At 51.0% G+C, this 24,440-nt stretch overlaps 4 protein-coding genes and 1 non-coding gene across 5 annotated transcripts; 3 read left to right on the top strand and 2 right to left on the bottom strand.

The window, feature by feature from the left end:
• Window positions 1-1,501: 1,501 nt before the first annotated feature.
• N0V96_004337 (uncharacterized protein) lies at window positions 1,502-2,245 on the top strand (the record flags this gene model as incomplete). The annotated part of the gene is made up of 1 exon (XM_053188403.1): window positions 1,502-2,245. One exon carries the CDS (start codon window positions 1,502-1,504, stop codon window positions 2,243-2,245), a length of 744 nt encoding a protein of 247 aa, XP_053054365.1.
• Window positions 2,246-4,649: 2,404 nt separating this feature from the next.
• Window positions 4,650-7,128, bottom strand: N0V96_004336 (uncharacterized protein; the record flags this gene model as incomplete). The annotated part of the gene is made up of 4 exons (XM_053188401.1): window positions 4,650-6,020; window positions 6,074-6,307; window positions 6,366-6,811; window positions 6,993-7,128. The coding sequence occupies 4 exons, from the start codon at window positions 7,126-7,128 to the stop codon at window positions 4,650-4,652; spliced, it is 2,187 nt and encodes a 728-aa protein (XP_053054363.1).
• Window positions 7,129-9,397: 2,269 nt separating this feature from the next.
• Window positions 9,398-10,191, top strand: N0V96_004335 (uncharacterized protein; the record flags this gene model as incomplete). Its single annotated transcript, XM_053188400.2, has 3 exons — window positions 9,398-9,428; window positions 9,490-9,550; window positions 9,606-10,191. The coding sequence occupies 3 exons, from the start codon at window positions 9,398-9,400 to the stop codon at window positions 10,189-10,191; spliced, it is 678 nt and encodes a 225-aa protein (XP_053054362.2).
• Window positions 10,192-10,772: 581 nt separating this feature from the next.
• On the top strand, window positions 10,773-10,873 carry N0V96_004334. Its single transcript has one exon. It is a non-coding gene; the product is annotated as a tRNA-Ser (tRNA).
• Window positions 10,874-11,232: 359 nt separating this feature from the next.
• N0V96_004333 (uncharacterized protein) lies at window positions 11,233-12,702 on the bottom strand (the record flags this gene model as incomplete). The annotated part of the gene is made up of 1 exon (XM_053188399.2): window positions 11,233-12,702. One exon carries the CDS (start codon window positions 12,700-12,702, stop codon window positions 11,233-11,235), a length of 1,470 nt encoding a protein of 489 aa, XP_053054361.2.
• Between the last annotated feature and the right edge of the window lie 11,738 nt (window positions 12,703-24,440).

The raw sequence follows: 24,440 nt of genomic DNA, 5'->3' as shown, positions 1-24,440 counted from the left end.
TGGCAGGTTATTCTCGTGAGAATGAAGACTAGCAACCTTCCAGGTACGCGAGACAGCATGTTGCTTCGCCATATTTCAAACTCTGAATTACTGCCGAGCGGCTCCCTTTTTGAATTGACGATCTTACAGTGGCTGTAGGGAGAGGAGGCGGTGGCGATGCCTTTCAAGCTTTCGTACGCCGACCATGCCGGTCTTGTAAGCCGTTCGTGACCCACCCGGCGGAAAATACCCACATCGCCGATGACCCGTGCCGCACCGCCGCGGCGGCCATTGGTCCCACCCGCCCAAGCTTTCGCGTTTTTTTTCCCGATATTTTTTGCGCCAGTGAACTTAATTGAACCCTGGCTCAAAAGAGATAAGGAGAACGCCCCCAAATCTTCCTCACTGATGAGTGAAGGCGAATGAGTAAACATGCTAGGAGCTGCTGGGTAAGTTTGATTGCTGCAATTAACGAGATAATCCCTCGCCTCGGTAGATAGTCATGTTGGAACTTTGTAAGTACCTTCCTTACCTTAGGTGAGTGACTGCACAATGCTGCATGGGGCATCCCTTCGGTCACGCCGCCGGACACTAGTCGCGGACTGCGACCGACTCAAGGGATGAGCGGGCGCCGGTGGAGAACAAGCCTTGATTGTCGCGAGAGAATCCAGGCCCGATCACGCAACGTTGACGAAGGGGTCTTTTTTTCGTTTATTCAAGCTTTCCCGGCGTCGGAGTCAAGTGCCGCCTTGCATACCGGATCTTCCGGATGAACACAACAGCTCACTTAGTCACTCTTGTCTTTTGACTACGACATATTCTCTAGTCGCTACGCTATATTCGCATGTTAGCCTCTGGAAGAAATCTGGGAATAACATGCGGATAAGAAATCTTGCCCGTCGCTCAAAGTTTCATGATGCAGGACAGACACACAGGGTTCAACCCGTTTTTCCCGGATGTGCATGGCACCAGGCGGTAAGAGAGGTTTTCACCACCTAGTTTCACGCCGGTTCATTTAGGCCCCAAAAAACCATCCGACGTCATGACAGGCGATCCCTCCATCTCAGGTTACGAGTAATCTATTTTACCACGAGAGACTTTTTCACACAAGCCGAGGACCAAATGGCTAATGGCTGCCAAAGTGAGACCACGTTCCCGCCGCTAGGGCCGCCGACGCAGGCATTCCCGTTGATCGGTTGACAGGGCGGCCAACATACTTCAGCCGCCCGATGTCCGGAGAGCTGAAAAGGCTGACGTCCTGTCACCTTTCTTCCGTCCCATCTCACCTCATCTCATCTTATCTCACTTTGCGGTCACATACGTCAGACAACACACTGTTATCAAGTCACCACCATCGTTCAAACCGTAGACTACCATTTCACACCATTGAGCGAAACCAGTAATCAAGGAAGCGCAAATCGATACGGGTACAGTGGCCGAATAGTTTTAGCTATACGTCCGCTGCGGAAACAACCCCATAATGTCAATCACAAACGCCATCCTCACATCCTCACAACCAACAATGACATCGCCACACCCTCCACTCCCGCAAAGCTGTCACTCGTTCATGACACTCCCCCTCGAACTCCGCCTTCTCATCTGGGAAACCTTTAGCTCGCAACCCCGCGTCTTCGAATACCGAGAAGACACCCACCTCATCAAGCCGTCCCGCGAGTACCGCCACGCACGCGCCGCCGGCCTCATCACAAACGCCGAATCGCGAAAGGCAACCCGCGCCCTCCTCCGGCCCTTCCCGCACCCGTACGACGTTCAAAAGGATTCTCGCCCGTCGCCGCCGCTTCCCCTGCAGTTCGTGCCCTCATCTGATATCATCTACCTCCCACCGCTCGTCTACCGCACACGGCTCGGCGCATGGGACTCACTCTGGACCACGAAACCGGGCATCGAGAATGTTGGGATCCACTGGTCCGTTCTACTCGACGAGCGGCGTATCGCGGAGGCGTTGCGGGCTTGTTCGCGGTGTTTTAATGATATGAGGAGGTTGTCCGTTTTTATCGAGTTTAAGCCGCTTCCGCAGCCGGAGGAGGAGGTGGGTAACGGCGGGATTGTGAGGTTATTGGGTCCTGCGGAGGATGAGTATCGCTTGCCGAGTTTATATGCCGAGGCGCATGGGTTGACGGATGAGTTTTGGACGTGGGAGGAGTTGAGGATGGCACTTGAGAAGGTGAAGAGGGCGATGAAGTGGACGCCTGAGATTGAAGGGGTGTTGTACACCAGGGAGGTGGAGGAGGCTTCTGCTTTCTGAGATGGGGTGGGATTGGTATTTCGATGGCTTTCTCTCATCTAAGCTGGTCATATCGATAAGGACGTCAGGTTGACGTGGGGCATGCCCTGACAAAGGATGTAATGTTTTGAGGATTTATCAGGGATCAAGCTCAGCATGCGGCGCCATGATCGAGCGAAGGTTACACGGCATTTCAGCGGGGGTTTCGGGTATTTTCATGGCAGGACTGATATTAAATACCACTATTGAATGAGATATGAAGACATTTTGAGCGTTGTTTGCAGACTTGCCCTCGCGTGCCTTGAAGTGAAAAGTAGAAGAGAATGATGAAGTTGCTTTCTTCCACCATCTTGAATTCCGTTCCATCACATTTTCGAGGATTTCAACTTTCAGAGCCCTGTGTACCTGGGTATCGTCTTCAACTTATTCATACATCTAACTTTAGCTCCTATTCACGCCGTTGAGATGGGGTGCTCGTGGCCACAACCTCGTTCAAGCTCAGATCCACGCCCATCAATCTCTGAGAGCCTTGAGGCCCATATTCATGATCACCTCAACCTCAACAACCTCTCCTCCGACCTCCCCCCACACTCTTGCTTCAACCTCCCACTCATCCAAAATATCCTCATCCTCGTCGTCGTCTTCATCTTCCAATCCCGAGTCCGACAATTCCTCAAGCTCGCCACCCTCCAATCTCTCAGCTTCGGACTCAACCTCAAACGTAGATTCATACCCATACCCCTCGTACTCCTCTGTGTCCTCTACTACATCTTCCTCTACCCCACTTTCAAGGTTCCCCTGTCTCATCTTCACTCTCATCTTCATCACCAACTTCACTCTCCTCGTAGTCGCCGTCTTCCTCTTCGACATAGGTACCTTCATCGATAAGCCCGTGCAGGCTCAGTAACTCCTCGATTTTGGGCCTCTCAGACCAATGATCAAAGGCATCGCGGATGGCAAGATCCTACTCTTGGCGGAGAGGAGGAGGCCGGCAACGGAGCCATGTCGTTGGCACAGGGCCACATGTAGGGATGTGCGGGCCGAGCGGCAGGAGGAGGGAAAGGACCTGCCCCTTGCCCTCTTGCCGACTGGCATGCAATAGCATAGGCTTCTCCCGGGGCCATCAACGTCGACGTTCTGATCTGGTAGCCACTCGACCATCTCAAAGCGGCCTCCAGCGGCAGTCTGTTACAGCGGCGTGCCCCAGGTCGTCATCCTGTCCAAATTTTCGTCGCCTGTGGGGCCCCATTGTAGTGGTGCCACGGGATAAGTCCTGGCAATGTCTCACTGATAGCTCATCGGTCGACATCATAGATCCTCTCGCCGCGATGCGAAGATGAATCCAGCTTCGAAGTTGATGAAGAGAGCTATGATGAGACCGATGAGTACCCTGTGTTTAGGCAGCACGAATGCCCATGTTCTGCAACCCCTGCACGATATTCGGCGACGGCACAACAAGTGTGGATGGGCAAAGCCACACACCGCCACAGGGCGACTATGAGCCATGAGAACCGCTTCCACTCGTCGTGTGGTCACAATACGGGCAGTTTGTGAAAATTGGAGATTGGGCCGGAGGTCATGCTGATGTACAGTCGAGTGGGCGATCACGTCGTTGGGTGGACCCCGGGGATCATGTAATCCAGATTACCGGACGGTTGACGCCATCACGACACAACTCCAACAAGACGGTAAAACTTATATGAGAAGCATTCTCAGGCCAGTGTGACAGGTTCTTGGTCCGTATTTATGTTTGCTTTTTTATTTTGGCGAATGTAAGGTGCTTCTGGTGCGTATCGGCGACCGCGTTAGAGTTCCGCGATCGACAGGATGATCTACGGGCAATGATAGAGCAGCACTGGTACGGATATGTCCCAAGGACTGGAGCAATATTTATGTCTCTCCATCACAGCCCGTGCCGATCCGGACGAGAGTGTGGTCGTGTTCCGGCACGAGTGCTACCTTGTGCCTGGTACTCAACTCGTTGATGATACCCATCGTTCGTCGAACCGCGTTGAGGCGCCGAAGCTTTCGATTTGTCATATCGGGAATGAAAGGCTGAACGAGATTTAGCCAAATGCTTTCATATCTGCGATGACGTAAACCTGCTTTCCCGCATATGCTGAAAGCTCATCTCGAATTCGGGGAGAGTCTCACTCATGCTGGCGTGCTTTCTTCCGGTGACAGATGCCCGTATTTCGGTGTCCGGTGATGAAGGCAAGATGGCTGAGAACTGCATCATGGAAGATCCCTCGGACATGGCTTGTGGGACGCTAATGATTCTTGATTTAATCTATAATGCTTAGAGGCTTGGAAAGCCATCGAAAGACAAAGTCCACAAAAGTACAGCCGGTCAGCATCAACGCCGGCGATACTCATCTCTCTCAGAAAACCGAGGCCATCGGCGTTTCAACACTCCAAAGGACGTCTACCAAAGCTCACATGTAGGCTGCCTCTGAGGGCAGTTGAAAACACTGCGGAAGTCTTTAGAATTATCCAAGGGCCCTTTGATGCGAGCGAATCCTGGAGAGTGCACGTCGGCCCCAAGCAGGTAGACGTCGTACACCTTCGAAGACGACACGTCGCACCAATTCTGTGCCCATTTCAAGAAGAAAATCTGATCATGCGAGAAACTCTGCAGGCCCGGCAAGTCGAAATCTTGAGACTTCTTATCTGCTTGCAGTTTCTTCCATGCCGTATAACTCGTCGCCACACCTCCAGCATCTGCTATGTTTTCACCAAGCGTGAAGTTACCCCGAACGGGAACATTCGTACCATTGGGCGCAATGACTGTGAACTGCTGATACTGGTTGGCAAAGCATTTGGTACGATTACTGAATGCCTTGAGGCTCTGCTCATCCCACCAGTTTGTGAGGGAGCCGTTGGCAGCATAATTGTGCCCGCTGTTGTCAAAGCCATGGGTGAGCTCATGACCAAGAACGGTGCCAAGTGCGCCATAATTGACATATGATGGATAGGCAACATTATAGAGGGGCTTTTGCTGGATACCAGCATTGATGACAATGTCGTTGAAGGTTGTAGAGTAGTAAGCATTTGTTGTCGATGGGGTTTGCAGCCAAATGTTCTTATCAGCAGGCTTGCCAAGCAGAGCCCACAGCGATTTGCTAGAGAAAGTGGCAAACGCAAGGGCATTGTCGAAGTAGGAGTCGGTGACCTTGAGTCCAGTGTAATAATCTGCAAGCTTGCGTGGGTTTGTGGTGTCTGGAGATACATCGGGGTAGCCGATCTTTTTCGAAATGGCGTTAACCTTCACTTCGGCCTCTTTCTTGACTTCGGATGTTAACCAGTCCTTTTCGCCGAGGCGCGAGATAAAGGCCTGCTGGATCGTGCCCATCATATTGATAGCCAGATCACGAGCTTCGTTCGAGTATGCCTTATCGAGGTAAAATCGACTCAGAATCCAGCCGAGCCCGGCAGGTAGGCCACTCCATGGGACACCCTCATCCACATGACCGACACATTGCTGCCATCTCGGTGGCTTGCCAACCAACTCCGGATCTGTAGCGCGAAGCTTTGATTTCAAGTCGTTCAACCTTTCCGTGACATCTGTCTCAACGAAGTTGGAGAAGGTGGACACTGTTTTCCAGATGAAGAATCCTTGAACTGTCTCGACAGAGGTGTTGGCGAGAAGCTGGGATAGGTTGCCAAAGTAGGCGGGGGAAAACACAAGTTGATCGGGCGTATAGTCTGCAGGAATCAAGTTGTTGATGACGAAATCGTGACCGAGTTCTGGGGCCACGCTTGTGACCTCTTCCAACTTAAATTTCCTAGCTGGCGACTTTGGTGATTGTCAGTCTCTCGGCCAGACCAAAAGGTCAGGAAACCACTCACAGTTGGGCTTGCCTTGCTGTCATCAGTAGCCTGCAAAGCGACCGCGTCCTTTTCAAACTTAGTGACGGCTAAAGCAAGTCTCTGAGCATTCATAACATCGAGTTTCGCCGGATGGACTGCCTGAAGAAGTGCTGCCATGATGCGCTCATACTCTGCAACAGTATCATTATTTCGGGCTACTGAGCCCGTGAGCAACGGCGTGCCTCCGGGAACGACGGTTATGAGTGTCTTGTTCTGCTCACAATTAGTATGCGTCAATAGTGGCAGGCCCTTAGGTGCCAGGTAAACGTACCGTATTCTGGTCATCAAAGTCAACAGTGACTGACTCGAACGTAGAAATGCCTAGTTGACCAAAGAACAGTAGCGTCTTGCCCATGTTTTTGGCATCGTTCTTTGAGATCTTGCGTTCCTTGTCCTCTGTAGTGTTGGCCACAGGAAACGCCTCCGCGACGCGGTTGACGAGATTGATGAGAGGACCCAAGCCTGCCGCCTTGACGGCGGTGTCATTGATGCAGGCATTGTAAGTCTCCACGATCAGCTGAAAGTTGTCCCGATCTACGCCGACTTGCTCTTGTGACAGCGATGCCGTGATGAATCCAGCGTCTGGTCCGCTGGGATAGGTACCTTCCACGATGTTCTTCAGCACTATTGAGACATCACTGCCGACGATACCCAGCGATGAGGCCTTTCCTTGGCCAGCCCCAGGAGCATGGGTTGCTTTCCATCCAGAGCACGCATCTGCCAAGAAAGTATGTTAGCCAACCAGAGTCATGCAACATACAGAATCCGCGGCAGTGCCGAGTAGGAAAACAACGAAAAGAGAAGTGAGACAAGGATCGGGAGCTTGGGCGCGGGGAAACTAGAGCTGGAAGCAATGCGAGTGGGGGAAACAAAAGGCAATTGGAGTCGTGCGACGCACATTTGTCAAAGTCTGTGCACGGATCGATGTCGGTATGGTTCGGCGCGAGACTCATGAGAATGTTTGAGGCGATCTCGAGACAGATCGGTGTGGTGCAAAGGCTGCTGCCGTCCGCGGCCGTAGTGAAGGGGGCCATTTTGTCGACTCGCGAGCAGTACTTCGAACGTACTCACAGAGCTAGCATCACAAGTCAGCAGGAAGGCTCCTGGGCAGTGGAAGTACTTGATAGACACACCTTGGGATGAAGAAGCGACCTGGTGAGCCGGACAGGGAAGCTGAGACGCTTAAGACTGGAACCAGAAGCGCCTTTCACCAACAAGCTGACGCCTGAGTTGATGGAGAGAGGAAAGCTAGCGAGGATCGGTTGGAGCTGGTTCATCCAGTGTGGGCTTGGGGACGAGCTGGTCCCTATATATAATGGCTCGCAAGGGGAGGAAAATATGCTTTTCCTGCAAACCTTTTTTGGTCTTAACGATGTTGGGCATCGAGAACCATAGAATGCAGGATAACGATGCCAAAAGCGGTAATGTGAGGGCGGCGGTGGTGTGGTGTCGTGGATGTCGCAGAAGAAGAAAGGCAGCGAGGCGTTGACCCAGTTCTCTTCAGACAGTCCGAAGGTACCCCAACAGACCAAGTACCTGCCCTTTTCAACTTTCTCACGATCTTCACTGCTTCTAGCCAAGGCAGAGTCCAGCTAGTTGTACCTTCCTAACCCGTCCTTAGGCGTGCTGGAACATCGCAGGCGAGGCTGCCTTGTTTCCTGCCAAGACTGCCATTTGCCAAAGTCAAACCAACCCCAGTTCGTTGACACATCGGAACTCAATGTGGTGACGAAGTTGACTCGGCGGATGTTCATATGTGCATGCGGCGAAGGTAAGCATTGCGGAGAAAGGCAGTACAAAAGTGCCGCTCGCCAAGGATCGGGGGCTTTCGCAGAGTAACCTCCGAAGTGACATTTCAGCCGCGGGAAGCCGATCCCGACTCCCCGTCCCGTAACCCCCGCGTATCTTAGCTTAGCTTATTCTCTCAAGTTGAGCGGCGCGATGTCGATCATCTATGTGCGTTTTTGCACAAGTGTCGCTCGCAATCTGAGGCTGCCGGATGGACTGGCTTGACTGGTATCTTGGCCTGCCCAGAACGGACAGCTGGAATATTTGGCTGATATGTGGCTGCGAGTGAGCTTCCTGGTTTCGTAATGCCATGTGGACGCACGTGTATCCCAAAGGCCGACGAGTTGGTTAGCGCGGTGGCCAAGAGAACGGCGCGATTTGTTTCTGGAGGCTAGCTGGTACTCTATCAACTGCAGTGAGGGCAGCATAGCAGTTGCTCACCTCCAGCGCCATGACACAGGAGATGCAAGTCGGCGACCAGGCCACGCAAATGTCTCATATCACGAACCGCAGAAAGGATGCCATTTGGCCAACATATTGGCAGCGCCAAGAACCTTCGCATGACTGTTAGGAAGCGGCTCATTCTCGGCAGACCTGCGTTTTGACTTCCTCTGAATAGCCTTTTAGCATGAACCTAGCATCGAAGGCTAGAACATGCGCGAAATGTGCCTCACAAAGGCTTTGGAATGCATAGCGATTCGTTGGGTCGATAGCTACGATCTGCCAGGATCCAATGGGACGAACGAAAACCTTGGACAAGGACCGTTTTCGAAAACGAATGCGGCATGATTCTTTGCAGCTTGCCACGCCTCGTCAAAAGCACGCGAGACCAGACGATGGCGTTCCTTGGTGGCAGAGCCTCAAAGTAACCTGGTGTTACCGTTCCTGGCGTCGAAGCACAATGATAGATCCTTCATCCGGGCAGATGGGTCGATACTTGGGACGAGAAGGTCTGCACTATATGCGACTGGAAGCATTCAGCCATTGCGGCGACTCCAAGACGTTGGCGCTGCTGATGATCCGATATTGGCACTTGCAATATATCACGATCGAGAAGTATGCGAATCGTGGGATAGATGCGGCGAGGCGGAATCTGGCAAGCCAGCCACAGGTATCACAAAGCTCTTGAAGGTAAGGTACCTAATATGTGTGGAAGTCTTGAAGGCGGAAGATGTCGAAGGAGGAGGGTCAGCTAGGCACGTGCTTCTCTGGAGTGGCCTGTGCACACCTTGCCTCAGCAGAGCTGAACAGACCACATACAAAAAGACAAGTGGGGGAATCCCCGGAGGGAAGGCCCCGCATCGATCAAGCCACGTTCACCATTTGGTTTCATGCGCCACAATGACGTTGATGTCAGTCACGCCTGGTTCCTCGGGGAGGCAATACCTCAAGCGCAATCTTTCGCTTGATCACCTCGGGCCTGTAGCCTCTCCTTCTCCCTTACCTTGTGGTTTTTATCGCTATTCTACCATCTAGAACAAGCCTTTTGTACCTACAGTTCTACCGATCATCAAGATGGCGAACACTGGTGCCCCTCCAAATTACTGTGAGCTTCTCTCCGATACCCCACCATAGCTATCGAGCTGCGACTAACATTGCGCCAAAAGACAAGATCCTCGAGATCTCGGAGGCGGCCACGACCCAGCAAGTTCGCGATGCATACAAGAAGTAAGTGATTCAAACTATCGATCCCAACTTTCCTCGAACTAACTCTTACATCTAGAGCCGCCCTGAAAACACACCCAGATAGGGTCCCCGCCGACTCGCCCGAGCGAGCAACGCGCACCCGCAAGTTCCAGCTCGTCAATGACGCATACTACACCTTGTCCGACACACAAAGACGCCGAGAATACGATGCCCAGAGAAAGATCTTTGGCGCATCCGCCGGCACAACGTACGGCGACTTTTCCGACGACGATTCCGACCCAGAGGAAGTACCCCCGCAGGCCGGTCCCAACCCGCAAAATGCCTACTCGTGGGCATGGAACTTCTTCACCGGCGGGAAGCAGGGCCAACAAAACGAGGGTCAGCGCGCACAGGCAGATAATGCGCAGTTTGGCGACGTTTTCGAGGAGATGTTGCGCGAAGAGGGCATGGCCGAGGAGGGTACCAACCGCCCGACGAGCTCGTTCTGGAGTATGGTAGGCGGTCTTAGTGGTGGCGCGCTGGGATTCATCGTCGGAAATATGCCTGGTGCGTTGGCTGGTGCTGTCGCTGGAAACAGGCTTGGCTCTGTTCGAGATGCGAAGGGCAAGAGTGTCTATGCCGTTTTCCAGGTCAGTGCGAATCTGGAGATATCTACCGGGTAGATCCCGTCAGCCTCTCTTTCAAGAATGTCTTGCAAGGTGGATTTGTACTAACATGTTGTAGGACCTCCCCCAGGCAGATCGTGCGAGGCTGCTCACCCAGTTGGCTGCCAAGGTGTTCAGCCATACTGTAGGAGCTTAGGAAATTTTGGTATTTCAGATGGGTTCAGGATGATATCACATGGGCAGCTCGGAGTTTTGGGTTCGGTCGACACGGTATGAATAGGTAGTTTCACGAGGCCACCTTGGCACTTTGGCATCAATACATTAGATAGCTTTTATCCCTTCAAAAGTCTTGCGTCTCGTCAGTAATGTGACGCATTTGTAAAGCACAGCTCGACGAACCTTGCCTTTTGACACAACATAATGCACGATCGGATTGGGACCGCCTTAACACACATCATGGCCTCCACTGGCTGGCATCTCACCAATTACACCATCAGTCACAACTCCACCAGTCCCCACGAACCATGCCCAGGTGATGTCCAGGGTTCCGCAGCTGTGGATGTGCGCGGCGGGGTGAAGCGGGGTTGTCGCGCTTTATGAACAGCTCCCCGCTTCTAAACCTCAACAATCAGTCACTAGTCAAGGTGCCAGAGTGGTTAATGGGCTGCCCTGCTATCATACCTTGATTCCAGATTAGGCAGTGGCTTCGGTCGCGCAGGTTCGAATCCTGTCCTTGACGCACCTTCCCTTTTGATGTTCTGAATAGTCAGCTCTCAAGCTCAGCTTTTGCCAATTTGTCCGTCTCTTTTGTCTTATGGCTTATGTTCCGCTATTGCACGCCGGAAATGCGTCCAAGCGGGCGACAGTGCCCGAGCCCGGTTGTTCTGTGCCCCACTATACATGGATTAGGCATGGAAGCGAAGCAAAGCTGCGTGATCAAATACAACGTGATGGTAGATGATGAGTGAGTAGCGAATGTAAGTACATCTATGTACACATTCAGTGCCATTTGATCATCGTACACTATTGCTATCTTCTGCTTAAATATGTGAATACGGACGAACTCCTGTTCAACATAACCTTGTAAGAAACTCTCTTCTAAGGGAGCTCATCGGTCACAAACGCCGCACGTGGTGGCCGGGGCTTGGCTTGGACTTTTGCTAATGGTTCCTCAACCTCGACATCCCATTCCTGGCGACTGTGAGAGCCGCCTTTGTATTTCTGTGGCGTTTCCGTTCCTTTGTTGGATATTGGCATGGCCGCCAGCTGCGAATACTGATTTGAACCCACGAGTTTCAACAACATGAAGAGCCACTTGAACAGGGCCAGTGCTACAACTTCCGACGCCTTCAAAGATTTCTGAGAAGTACCCAAACCAACTGACTGGCCAAGTGTATCCACGGAGTTTTGGTCACTGCTGTCGTTGACGAGGGTATCGTCGCTGGAAAACACGCTCCCGCTCTCTGCTGGCGATCGTTGGCGACTCATCCCCACCGAGGTAAGCTGCTGGTGGGAATATTGGTTCAAGATATCCACCGCCGCATCTTTCACTACATCGAATTCTTGGCTAGGTATATCGGTCGGTTGAGACATCTGCTCAAATGTTGCCGACATGGGTGCTGGCATCTCAATTGGGACGGTTTCGTAATTCTCCTTCTGCATGGCCATGTTTAGACCGCATGCGATGCCGTCGAGCTGCTTCTTGAAGACAGACTTCGCTGAGGATAAGTCGATCCGAGTTGTCGTCGAATTATCGGTGTCGCTCGACTTTGAGCAAAATCTCGAAAACTTGTATTTCCCCTGGCGGATCTTGCTCTTGAGACGCCCCTCGACTTCAACGCACATGGTGACCGGCCGACCACTGTGCTCGAATGCGAAGCCAGTATGAAAGATGTGCCGTCGGAACGGATTGCAATCCGTCTCGTTTTCTTTGAGCTCCCATTCCAGGGACCTGAACCCTTCTCCATGTTTGGCCCTCTTTACCATTCCCTTGAAGGTCCAGCTGTCGATGATTCGTCTGGCAACGCTGCGACGAGTTCCCACTCCTCCTATTTCAAAGAGACCTACCACCCCGAGTGTGGGCTCAAAAGATCTTTGCTTCAGCTCTGATGTGACCATTTGAGGGCCTATGAGAGACTGAGGTCCAAACTGTTCTGTTACCTGAACCGCGTAATCCGAGTTAAGCGACGTTCGAACGTGCTTCTGACACGGTCTTCCCCCATACTCAGCTCCAAAAGCGTCTTGCTCAGCCAGAGTGACGAGAACTCTGGCGTCGCGCAAAGTGTGCCCCGGCGGCTGCTTAATTGAGATGTCGAGGTAGACGATACCGGCAGGGTTCCTGGTAGAACCGAGGACGCCCCATTGGGCCCTTTTCCAGTGATATTTGCACTCGATTTGGACTTTGCCAATTGCGCCGTTTCCCACACAGAGATAAGATCCACGAGCAGCGTCTTGGTCAAAACGTTCATAGTCTTTTCGACCGTATCGGCGGATGTGGAGTTCTGGGCGAAGAGCTTGCTGTTCTGTAGCAGGTTGACGTGCAAACACTGTACTAACGGGGGCGGCCATGGTTCGCTGAGAAATCAATCCGTCCTGACCATGATGAAGAGGAATAAACAGCAGCCTGATTATGTGTTGGAGGACAGGATCGCATGAAAAATAGTAAGAACAGACTGAGGGCTGCCTCCTGCAGGCTATCAAGAAATGAACAAAATGAACAGTTTGGGAACCCCTCAATGTCGTGCATACATGATGGATGGTCGCGTCTGCGCCTGATGCGCATATCTGCAGGCGCCTATCCTTGGGAACAGCGAGATTCGTCCAAGTTGTCTCGGGAGAAGCATGTTGAAGCACGTTAATCTGGTTTCATTGGCCTCTTCTCGTTGTCTGTTAGCTATCCGTGGTGGCTGGGTAATTGGCTGCAGGCCAGGCCATGCAAGCTTACGGCGTAGTTGGCGCAGACATTGATCGAGCTCCATGTCCCTTTGGTCCGCCAGCTGCCCCTCACAATGGCTCCTCAGCTTGCTTCATCTTTTGAATGTCCCGTTCATCCCGACTGTTGGTTGATAGCTTCAGAAACTACCCAGGCAATACCTTCTTACCTTTCTATGAGCTATGTCGTTTCGTCCAGAGTACGACATATTTGAAAGAGGGGGACCTTCCACATCCGCAAATCCTTTAGGCAGAGCCGAGACAGGTAATAGAAGAACGGCGGTTCACAAAGCCAAAGCGCCAGGGCAGCGACCAGATCTGTCATTTCTCGACAGAGATACGGAGAGCGATGCTACCAAGGCCCTTCAACACAGACTTGCATGGCGGTTCGGTATGCTGCCTTTTGTGCCCGCAGCACCACAGACGCCGCAGGATCAAGAGAGGCCAGAGTACCATGCTAAAGCAAAAGCCGAATACATGAAGCAGCGCCAAAGAGAACCATCCCCTCCCGCAGCATCCCTGCCCATCAATGAAGAAGCTCCTTCCAATTCCAAAGGGAAAGAACGGATGAGAGAAGACCAAACGAGTGAAGAGCGAGTCCGGGAATGGCAATCGAAAAGTGCAAGTGCGGGCGAAAACGATAGTCGGAGAGCTCAGAACGGTCGATCCGCCGAGTCGAGCATGGTGTCTGGGCCATCATTGGACTCCAATTACGACGGAGATTCGAGTGATGTTGCTACATCCCCTACATTCCCTAGCTTTGCGAAATGGCCTCGAACTGCCCCATCCTACAAGGTGCCAAGACCTTTCGCTCCCCAAAACCCTCGTGCTGTTAGACAGCGTTCGAGTCTCAATAGACGGAGACCCTGGCGACATCAATCATTCCCAGAGCCTACATATGGAGAACGTGGTGGACCTGCGATGGCCGAAGCCCCGTTTAACATCCCGACGTCTACATTTTATCATTTACCTCAACATCCTGAGGCTGAAAATCCGTTCAAGTCTTATGGAATCTCAGAGGCTACGAACGATCGATTACCTGAACAGACCAAGGCTAAAGATCAGCCTAAGGTCAATGTCGACCCCCAAAACCCTCAGGATATCACAATTCATACAGAGCTTGCTGCGACTATTGACCTGGAAGAGGAGCTAGAAGGGTATTCAAGACTTGTGAGACTCGGGCGTTTCAAGGCTGCTCAGAAATTCTTCGCCAAAAAGCTCTTGGGTTTCATCGAAAACTCTTACGTTCTGGACCACTATTGCGAGGGTCTTTCCGCAATGCCGGATTTTCATAAACTCTCCCAAATTGGGGAAACCTTTATCCCAGCACCTCAATGTGGAGTTGTTCAAGCTCATACTTATATGCTGCTGTCTAAGGCTGATTTCGTTGGGGGAGTCAGTATGTTATCCCAGGCGGCATACAGGCAACCGCCAAATTGGGAGAATTGTATGAAGACAGTATGGGAACACTGGCCCAATTTAGACTCTACAGAGGCAAGTACCTAAAAACGTCAATTCGTGAACGGAAGACAAGATAATTATGTCAGCTGACACCAAGAAGATTCAGATGCTAGCTGGCGGGCTTTCCCCGAAGGAGAATATCGCAAAGTTCCGCTCCAATGAGATTGCCGAAGTATACTTACACCTAAGAGCAGAAGGCAGAATTTGGGAGTTTGGGGACTTGCTCCAAGCACTCCTACGGGGATCGCGAGAACCCGTTTGCCGAGTATTGGAAGTCTTGCTTTATTGCGATCTTGGCGACGGTAAAGACCCTTTGATAAAGCTAACCGAAGCTATCGAAGAGGATTGGAGCGTGGCCGAGACAAACGAGGAGACCTCATTTGCTCTACTGGAAATATTCACAACTATAGTTTTGGATTCGATGTGCCACTCAGAGGATATTGGACTGGTCAATACGATATTCGAATTTTCCCGGAAGAAGGCACTGGATGTTCTTGAATTCAACCCAACCAACTCAAAGTCTCGACCATATCTTCGGTGGATCATATCGAAAGTCTTGCTTGAGCAGTACAGCAACCCACGTATCACCGGCTTCTTTTCACTCAAGCAGTGTCTCCACAACCTTCCTGGACACCGAATTGCTCCAAATCTGTCTGACCTTCCAAAACTATGTATGATTTCGTATGCACCAGACGAAGATGAAGCCCCAAGGTGGAGTCCTGATCCAACTACTACGATTGGACATGATGAGGCCCTTCGAACGGTGCTTAGCGTGGCAGAAGAGCTAGGGGATGTTTGGCTGCAGGCGACTTGTCTTCAGCTGTTGATTTACCAAAGCCCAGAGCCGAGAACTCTGCTTCGCAGCCTAGATGATTTGTGGCGCGCGGCAGGAACACACCAGAGACATCTCGAAACTCGTCTGTATTGTTACATACCTGAAGCTTTGAGGAGTGCCGAAGACCGCGCTGGCCTCCAGAGACAGATCCTCCTGTCTGCCAAAGCTTCATCTCAAGGGTTGAAGCCTTACGCAGAATACATGATCCTCAGAGCGTTGACACCTAGACTTGAGGAGAAGGACTCCTATCTCGAAAGAGCGATGGATGCCTTGAACTCATCATTCCAGGGCTATGTACCCCAAAGTCACAATCAAACTCCAACTGAGAATCCATCGACGCGAAAGACTACAGGTCATGATTGGACAAATGGGAACGTCTCGGCGCCTCCAGGCGGGCCATGGCAAAATCTTCCACCTGAGTCATCTGGAGGAGCGAATTATGTCGGCGCACAATATCCACACATGGGATACGCACCGGCACACGGATACACGTATGCAGCAGACATACATCCATTCCAAGAAATGAGAACGACGGCAAACCCAGGTTACATGGGTAATTCAGCAAATGCTCCTTATGTAACCTCAAAAGACAGATTTGGGTGGACAGGAGGAGCACAAAGTGGCCCTTTCAGTCAATATCAGACGAATTTTGGAACTCCCTACGCACAGAATCAGTTCCCTCATTATCAGCCACCACCACCTCCTCCTCCTTCTCCTCCTCCGACTAAACCTTCAGCTCCTGGCCCAAACTTCAACCGGGGACGACAACATGCCTGTCGGCCAGGTGCGAAAACAAAACTGAACAATAGTGGCTCACCCGATCAGGCAAATAATCAGGCTGGCAGTGACAATCGCAAGCAGAATGAACCTGCCGACACTTCGTCATCGGACCAGAGTGACATTTTGGAAGTCTCAGATGTAACTTCTGAGTTGTATCTCAATAGGCATTAGGATCTGTGAAGAGCTCAGAAAGAGATAAACCTAAGACGAAGACTACGAAGATTTACACGCACACATGACACAGGGGTTTCAAGGGAAAAAGTCTGCTGAGCGCCCGAAATAGAGGGTTCATGATAGCTATATGCGAAGTTCAGTCACTGACTCACGCGTGAAGCTTTGTGTGAATGATGTGATCGCGACTGCTGCAGGGATCAAGTCAGGCCTTTCAGTGACGCCTGCATACAACATGTGCTCCGACATCGAGTACCACAATCCCCTTTACAAAGTCATAACTACTTTAAGCAACTAAACAAGCCACTCAATTTAGGTACCTTGACCATATTCAAGTCTCAAACCCCCTCGAATCAGCTGTGCTTCTGTGATAGATCTTGCCACCGCGTTCTATAACTTCGAATGACTGACTCGAATTAGTGGAATCAGTTTCCACAAACAACTCTTTCCTTTCGCCAAGGATATCTCGTAGCCAGAAGAGCTCGTACATGAGGATGAATCTGCTGACCATCGCTGATGCCATGTAGCGAGCCATGATCTTCAGACTATCCGTTGCGGATATGAAAACAAGACTAGAAAATAACATACTTCCGTAGATCAGATGACATGTACCTAACAGAGACGTGAAATATGACAAGGCCATTGAAAAATATGTTTCATCCTCATCAATGACTGCTTTAGTCCAATCCTCCTTATCTAGAGGTTTGAATTGTCGCGAAAGCACTTCCCCGATGTACTCACGCCGAGTACCCCTGGTGATCCGTGTTCGAGCCCACAAGCTAGCAGCTGCGGAGACATGGGAACTGATACCGATGATACTCCAAAGGAACTCCAAATAAGTCAGCTGGGGGGCGAGCATACTGACAACCATCACGCCCAGCTGGTTGCAAAGTGTGTAGGTGTTGATGATGGCCGCAATTGCAGCAAGGAATTCGATAGCGAGAGTAACCGTCCTAAGCGGTACGGATGAACGTTCAGTGCGTAAACGGTAGTGCCGGGGCTTGACCAGCTTCATCGGATTCATGTACTCGAACGATCGGACGGGATGGATGGCAGGCGATCCAGCAGCCACAAGTAGGGCGATGAGCGGTCTCTGTCCGATGACGCAGAGCGTCGAGGTTTCTTCCACGCTGTTACCGACTGTGGCGAGGATCGTTGGCATGAGTCCGAGGACGACTGCGGCAGCTGCCATGTTGCTCATGATATACTCAGAAGTGTTGCCCAGAATACAGTTTGCTACGGGCTGAGCCAGCCTGTTCGTATTGCCGCCACCGGTAAACCAGTCGATGGTGGCATTTTCTCTCGGAATCGTCAAGTATCTTTCGTACTCGGCGGAGCAGTTGCCCTCGATGATCGCTTCGAAGGTAGGCCCGAACTCAGGATACCAGCTTTTGAATTGGTCTTTGGCAACATATACTGCGAGACATGGCCAGCAGAGAAGGGTCACAAATACCCAGGAAAGAAAGAACCGGGGCATCTTCAACAGCGAGAGAAGCGGTGCAGCACTTGCGATAGAGCCGGAAATCAGGAATTGTTAAAGATTTGACTAGAAGCTGGACAGTTATGGCATGATATTGATAGTAAGAGAAGGAATGTTTCGGAACCTCATGAAATTTAGAACATACCGAGACTTTTACTTCTCACATAAGATACTGCAGCCTTGGGCAACAAAACAAAAGTAAGTAGTGCCCCCTTGGGCTTTGGAAGAGAAACCTAGCAACACCAATGTTGGAAAGGCGAAAAATCCTGTTCGCAACAACCTCTAGATGGACCATACAAACAACGCAGGACACAGAGCTGGACGAGGATGACATCCTTTGAGCCACCTTCTTTTCCAGGAAGCACCCGGGAGATAGGTTAGAAAGCGGCATTCTTCCGACAAGTAAGCAGCCTCGGGAGGCGAGAGCCTTCACACCTGAGAGTCAAGTGGTGTTCTCGTATGTATACTTCCCTGTGGGCATGCCATTCCACCATCATCCAGTGGTACCAAGACATGTACTCGGAGTTGCGAAGGCTACACGACTGAAGCCACATTCAGCACGGCTGATTACTGGAGTGATTGGAACCGATCAAACTCATCGAGGGCGGTAATAAGGATCTAAAAGGGTTTGCGAGAGAGCGAGGCCGGGGTCTTATGGCACTACAGGTAAATATAGCAGGAAGTTCCAAGCTGAAGGGCTGGGTCGTCAAATATGTTGACCATGTAATTATGTAAAGGCAGAGTCGAAACTGACTCGTCCTGTATTCGGTGGAGTAAAATTGTGAGAGGTCGTCTTGATTGAACTTATGCATGTCAATTGGTATTGCAAGTCAATTTCTGCATAGAATTGTGACCGAGACCCTGCTGTCTAACTTCCAGTGGGATTAAGTTGTGCATTCCAAAGGGAGGGTTTTCGGACCATTTGGGCAGATAAATCTGTCTTAAATCCAGCCGGGGCAAGCACCCACTCCACCTGCCGAGACCTTTACGGATTAATATCCAATGGATTACTCAGCTCGGTCTCGGTACGAAGGGCTACCCTGCAACTTGCCGGATATCCATACTGTGGCTTCAGGCTCGCGCTTTTTAAGAACCAGCCAGACACACTTAGACTTTGCACCTATTTACGACTGTTCCATAATCCCTCAGCAATTCTCAATTCGCCTTTCGCACAATTCGATACAAGCCACCGGGATGTTCATGAAACTTCCATATTCCAGGCGTGCAACCTTCCAACACAGACGATTCGAAACCGGCGGCTTCTGAGAAACAGCGTGATTAAACGGTAGCTTTGAGCCGTAGCCGTGCTCACACGTAGACCTCGAAGAAGGCGGTCTAAGTCTCACAGCAACATCTACGGTGTTCGGCTTCCTTTTCTTACCCTCGTCTCCTCAGTCCTACAGCCTCATACCAAGCCGGAATGCCTTTTCCGTTGCCATCCATATCCTACCCACCCTCCAGGGACGGGTTCTGGAATCCTGTCACAGCAACCATCAACTGGTGCGAAGAGGTAGGCTTGTTGCGCAATATCCCAAGAAGATCTATGAACACTTCTACCATCTGTTCGAACTCCACTGACTCTGATTCATCTTCCTAGGACTACTATGTCACATCGTACGTGGCTGAGTTTGTCAACACTTTCACAAATGCGATATTTGTCTATCTGGCATTAGTTGGAATTTCCAGCTGCATTAGGAACAACCATCCTCGAGTGTTCTTGGTGGCATATGTTGGGTACATGACCATCGGTATCGCAAGCGTGGTTTACCATACCTCTTTGAAATGTTCGTTGCCTCTGGAATCCTTGATCATGCTGTGCTACATTACTAACACTCGAAAAAAGACTGGATGCAGCTTTTCGATGAACTGTCCATGATATACACCACATGCATCCTCTTCTATGCGGTATTTTCTCACGGGAAATCCTTGTTTGGCCAGGCTCTTCTAGGCGCCTTTATCACCGGCTTAGCCATTTTCATCACCGTGTACTACCACTATCTCGGGGATCCCGTCTTCCATCAAGTCATGTTCGGGATACTCACAGCCACTGTCGTGTTTCGAAGCATGTACATCATGGAGAAGATACTCCGGCCCAAGTCCACGCCTCAAAGCAAGGCTGAGCTTCTCGACACGCAACTCCTCAATAAGATGTGGACGCTGATCACTTGCGGTCTTGTCTCTATAGCCATTGGATTTCTGGCTTGGAACCTCGACAACATCTTCTGTTCACATCTCCGACAATGGAGAAGGGAGCTTGGATTACCTTGGGGCGTTCTTCTCGAGGGCCATGGGTGGTGGTGAGTGTCAATTAACATTGGTGCCAGAAAGAAGCTAACAGCTGGCTTAGGCACCTATTTACCGGTATTGCATGCTATATCAACGTGACTTACGGTGTCTGGCTACGCTATTGCAGAGACGGAAAGAAGGAAGAAGTCGTATTGGCGTGGCCATCGATGTTGGGTTCCATTCCCACTGTTGAGCGAGCGCAACATGGAGGACATCCATCGAAGCCCGTCTCTAAAACCGAGTAATCTTCAGTGCAACAACCGCTAGAACGAGGCTGTTCAATACCAAGAACTGTGCCGGATAAGCGGAACAGTGATGGCGGCGAAAGCTTTGGTTGTGTGTCACAGTATTTGAATGTTACCCACGGTCTCGCTCCAAAGAAAGGAGGGCCGAAAGGTGCCAATGAGGATGTGTAGGACAACGAAGCGGCTGAGGAATATTATCTGCTGTGGCACCGCTTGGCTGTCAAATCGCAGACATGTAAGATGGAACTGTGCGGTCACATCTTCCCGCCAAGTCAATAGAAGATGAAGGACGACAACAGGGAGCCACTCAAAACACACCGAGGCTTGGTCGCTACATGGCTGTTTAGGTGGGTGTGAGAAGCAGGCTACCAATCATGCTCTGGACTGGGAAACCGGTGTGAGGTGGATGCGACTGCATCCAGCAGACATCTCCAACAAAGGAATACACTTCGTTTCTCGTCGCGGCGCATTGGTCTCGTTTCACGCCACTATACACGTGACCATCCACTGGACCTCATCCTCTTCTTTTTTTCTCAAAGGTACTTATTTTCCCTAATAAGGAACCGCGCTTTACTTCAACAACGGCCAGAAATGAACAGAGCGTGAACAAATCTCTGTCACTGAGATGAGCCATCCTGACCAATAAGCTGCGTCGCCGATGCGCGCACCAGGCCTGCCAAGTGTTGTACAGACTCGAACCAACTGTCCAACACCAAAACGCTTGACTACTTGAACCAATCACTCACTGCCCGGTAGCATGCAGCTGAGCATTGTTCACGGTGCTTCAATGGGCGCTTCTCAAGACGGAGGGAGGGCGGTATCGAACGCTTCGCTTTTCGGGCAGGTCCTAATCAATATCTTCATGCGTGCGGTTACACAGCATCAGGCTGCCAAACCAGTGATCTGCCCCTGCGGGCCGAAGAATTTTCGGAAAACTCGACCATCTGGTCTTTGTTTTCTCTCAGATGGAAGCAGTGCCTCAACCTGGATTCACAAAGTTTCCTCTGCAGTATCTCATTATACTGCTACGGAAGCTGTTGAGCGACGATCGAGTGCTCCACGCTGTCAGTACACACCCGAACATTCTTTCCACGTCCAAGGTCGACTCGGAAGCTCTGTGCGGCCAGTACCCCAAGTCGCATAAGGTCTGCCGTAGGCATGGCCCGCCCATGGTTTTTTGCATGTCGCTGGCGCAATATCTTGGCTTTACTATCAGGTGTTTTCATTTCCACTGCAACATCCATCCCAGAGGGTACCAATGCGCATGGCTTCTCGTTCATATCTCGCGATGTCGGAAAAGCAGTGCCAGATTATGTGATTCATCATGGTAGGAGAACATCTCAACTACCCTCGCTTGCCTCGAAAGATTTCCACAGATCAAATTTGGCAAAATATTACTGATCTGCTCTCATACTAGCGCCACTGATATGGCTACACTCAGACGACCCATTTCGCCCAGCAGATATACTCGAACATGTCCGCCATACTACGCCGATGGTGCATATGGAGCCCATAAGGGGACTGCCACAACTTGATCTCGACAATTTGGCAATGCTGAACGATTATTGGAACAACGGTCCAGTTTCGCTGACTGCGAACGGCGACATCACCAGCCTTCCCACTTGGCTCTTTGGAGAGACGCCAGACGAGTCGGGGAAGCTCCCAAATGCCACCTCTTGTGTTGTCATCACAGTCGACAGGGGCTCAGGAGATCTGGATGCCTTTTACTTCTACTTCTACTCGTACGATCAAGGAGCAAACATCACACAAGTTCTACCACCTATGAATGGATTGATAGAAGACACAGAGCATGGGATGCACTTTGGTGATCATGTTGGTGACTGGTCAGCTTCGGGTTGAGATCCGTATCAACGAGATTGTGTTTACTGACCTTTCGTTGGTCAGGGAGCACAATATGATTCGATTTCACCACGGGAAACCTACCGGTATCTACTATAGTCAACACTCTTCAGGCTCTGCCTACAGTTGGGATGATAAGGGTTTATCCGTGGAAAATGGCCGGGTATTGAATGCCCCTGATTCTTTGACCGACTTCGACCACGCAGCTAATGTTGTCTTAGCCCATCGTTTACAGCGCATGGGGTTCTCACGCAAACTGGGCATCTCCCGGGTGAGTGCGCTATACTGTCCCGTGGATAATGTGTAATTAACAGCATTCGACCAGCGATCATGTTCACGACTCGGTCTTGCTAGACTACTGTGACGCAGGTCAAATATGGGATCCCGTGTCCTCAGCATATTACTACAAATTCGAGCCCGAAACATCGCGGCTGACGAGCATTTTCCCTCCCGGCATAGAAGCTTCCACCAACCTCACATCCTTCTTGTACTATTCCGGGATATGGGGAGACTTTCAATACCCCGACGACCACCCACGTCAGAAGATCGTACCCTACTTTGGTCTGAAGCGTTACGTCTCCGGCCCGACGGGTCCGACTACGAAGCAGCTTGTAAGGAAGGGACTCTTTCCTGACCACCCTGAAAGAAAGAATCTTTTGCAGTGGGGAGTTGGAATATTCATGTCGCTGTATCCATGCTGTTTTCGGGGATGGAGAGCCTGGATTTCTGGCATCGCCTTCATTGGGTTGTTGGTGTGCATGGTTCTTGGGATTAAACGCTCTTTGAAGTGGGCTAGGGCGCGGAAAGAGGGGTATAAAAAGATCGGCAACGAGGAGAGCATACCGTTGCGAGAACTGGACTACCTAGATGACAGAACCTCGAACCACCAGGATTGAGGGAAAGGGTTTAGAGCGCCTTCGCCGTAAACCGAATCTCTGAGGACATGCTGACGAAATCAGGCGAAAGTAGTAATCAGCTCTGAGGATGTATGGCCTTATTATTTTGTAATACAATTAGACCGAGTCTGTAGTACATATGGGCAAAACATAGAGCTGCGTCTTTTCTTCTCTATCATCAGGTTTTGAGTCTCTCGAGGTCTGATACTTCCTTGCGCCCCTAGGCTTTCTCATGCTAGCTTCTGCTTCCTCTTGCGATTCGGCGAATGGTGCTACAGTCGCCTGCTGATATATATAGAAGAATGCTGAGCAAAAATCATGGATTCCAAGGTAGGAAGTCTTACAAGTCTGGGAAGCTCACATCTTCGATATCGGGTCTCGATTCGAGTATCAAGACTCTGGTCGGTCTTTTGGGCCTTGAAAATATGTAGGGTAGTCCACAGCTGCCTAAGCATACGGGCCGAGTCTGTAGGTGAGTAAAGTAGATAAATGCTTGAAGCATCTATTAATCTGAAAGATGGATTTCATGAGCCTGTAGGCAACGTCGCCTCGTCGACGAGCCACGATGCCAAGCATGCGGTCTTGAAGCTTAACAGCCCGGGACTCATCACTTCAGTCAAGGCTCACGTCTTTGAAGGCCATTTTATTTGATCTGAAACGTTCACTACGGACATCTTGGACAATCTTCTCATCAACGCTCATGGTCCAAGCTGGCATACTAGAGCCATGTGGCGCACGACTAAGACCCTACGCAGTTAGTGAGAAGGTCCAGCCCGTCTAGGCGGTGCGCCTAAACTTGTGTTGAGGCTGCAAGACACCGTCAGCGTCTAGCCCACGTCGGGATAAGCGCCATTCCCGCCCCCAAGGGATTGAGCTACCGGCTCCCAAGGGGGGGAATCCGAGGAAGGAGAGGAGAAGAATGATTACAATCACAGAGCCTCCCTTCGACTTCAACTCGTAATGATCTCACAGTCTGTGCACTCAAACAACAAACAACATCCCATCGGCGAGCGAACACGACTCAAGCAGAGCTTCCCCGGGATATCGAACTCGAGAAAGCGAGCCTATTGCATACTAGACCACTGTCCGATACGGAAACAAGATGTCCGTATCAGCTTATCTCGCAGCTTTCGGCAAGGCATCGCCAGCGACGTACGCCCTCGGCACCGGACTTCTCGTCACATCATCACTTTTCTTTGGGAATATCGGGCTGTCTCTCACTGGGCCTCTTCCCATCATCAGGGATCAGCTTGGCGCGTGCACTTTGAGCTCAAAGCAGAAGATCAAAGTATGGAGGCTATTCTTCGACGAAGCGTCTGTGAGTGAACCCCTGCCTCATCATCAGCGACCATCTCGCATAA

Source organism: Colletotrichum fioriniae (assembly GCF_027942845.1).
Source record: "Colletotrichum fioriniae strain IMI 355084 chromosome Unknown scaffold_4, whole genome shotgun sequence".
Lineage (NCBI taxonomy): Eukaryota > Fungi > Ascomycota > Sordariomycetes > Glomerellales > Glomerellaceae > Colletotrichum > Colletotrichum fioriniae.
Note: the sequence above shows the minus strand (reverse complement) of the source record. Positions and strands in the feature narration are given on the sequence as shown.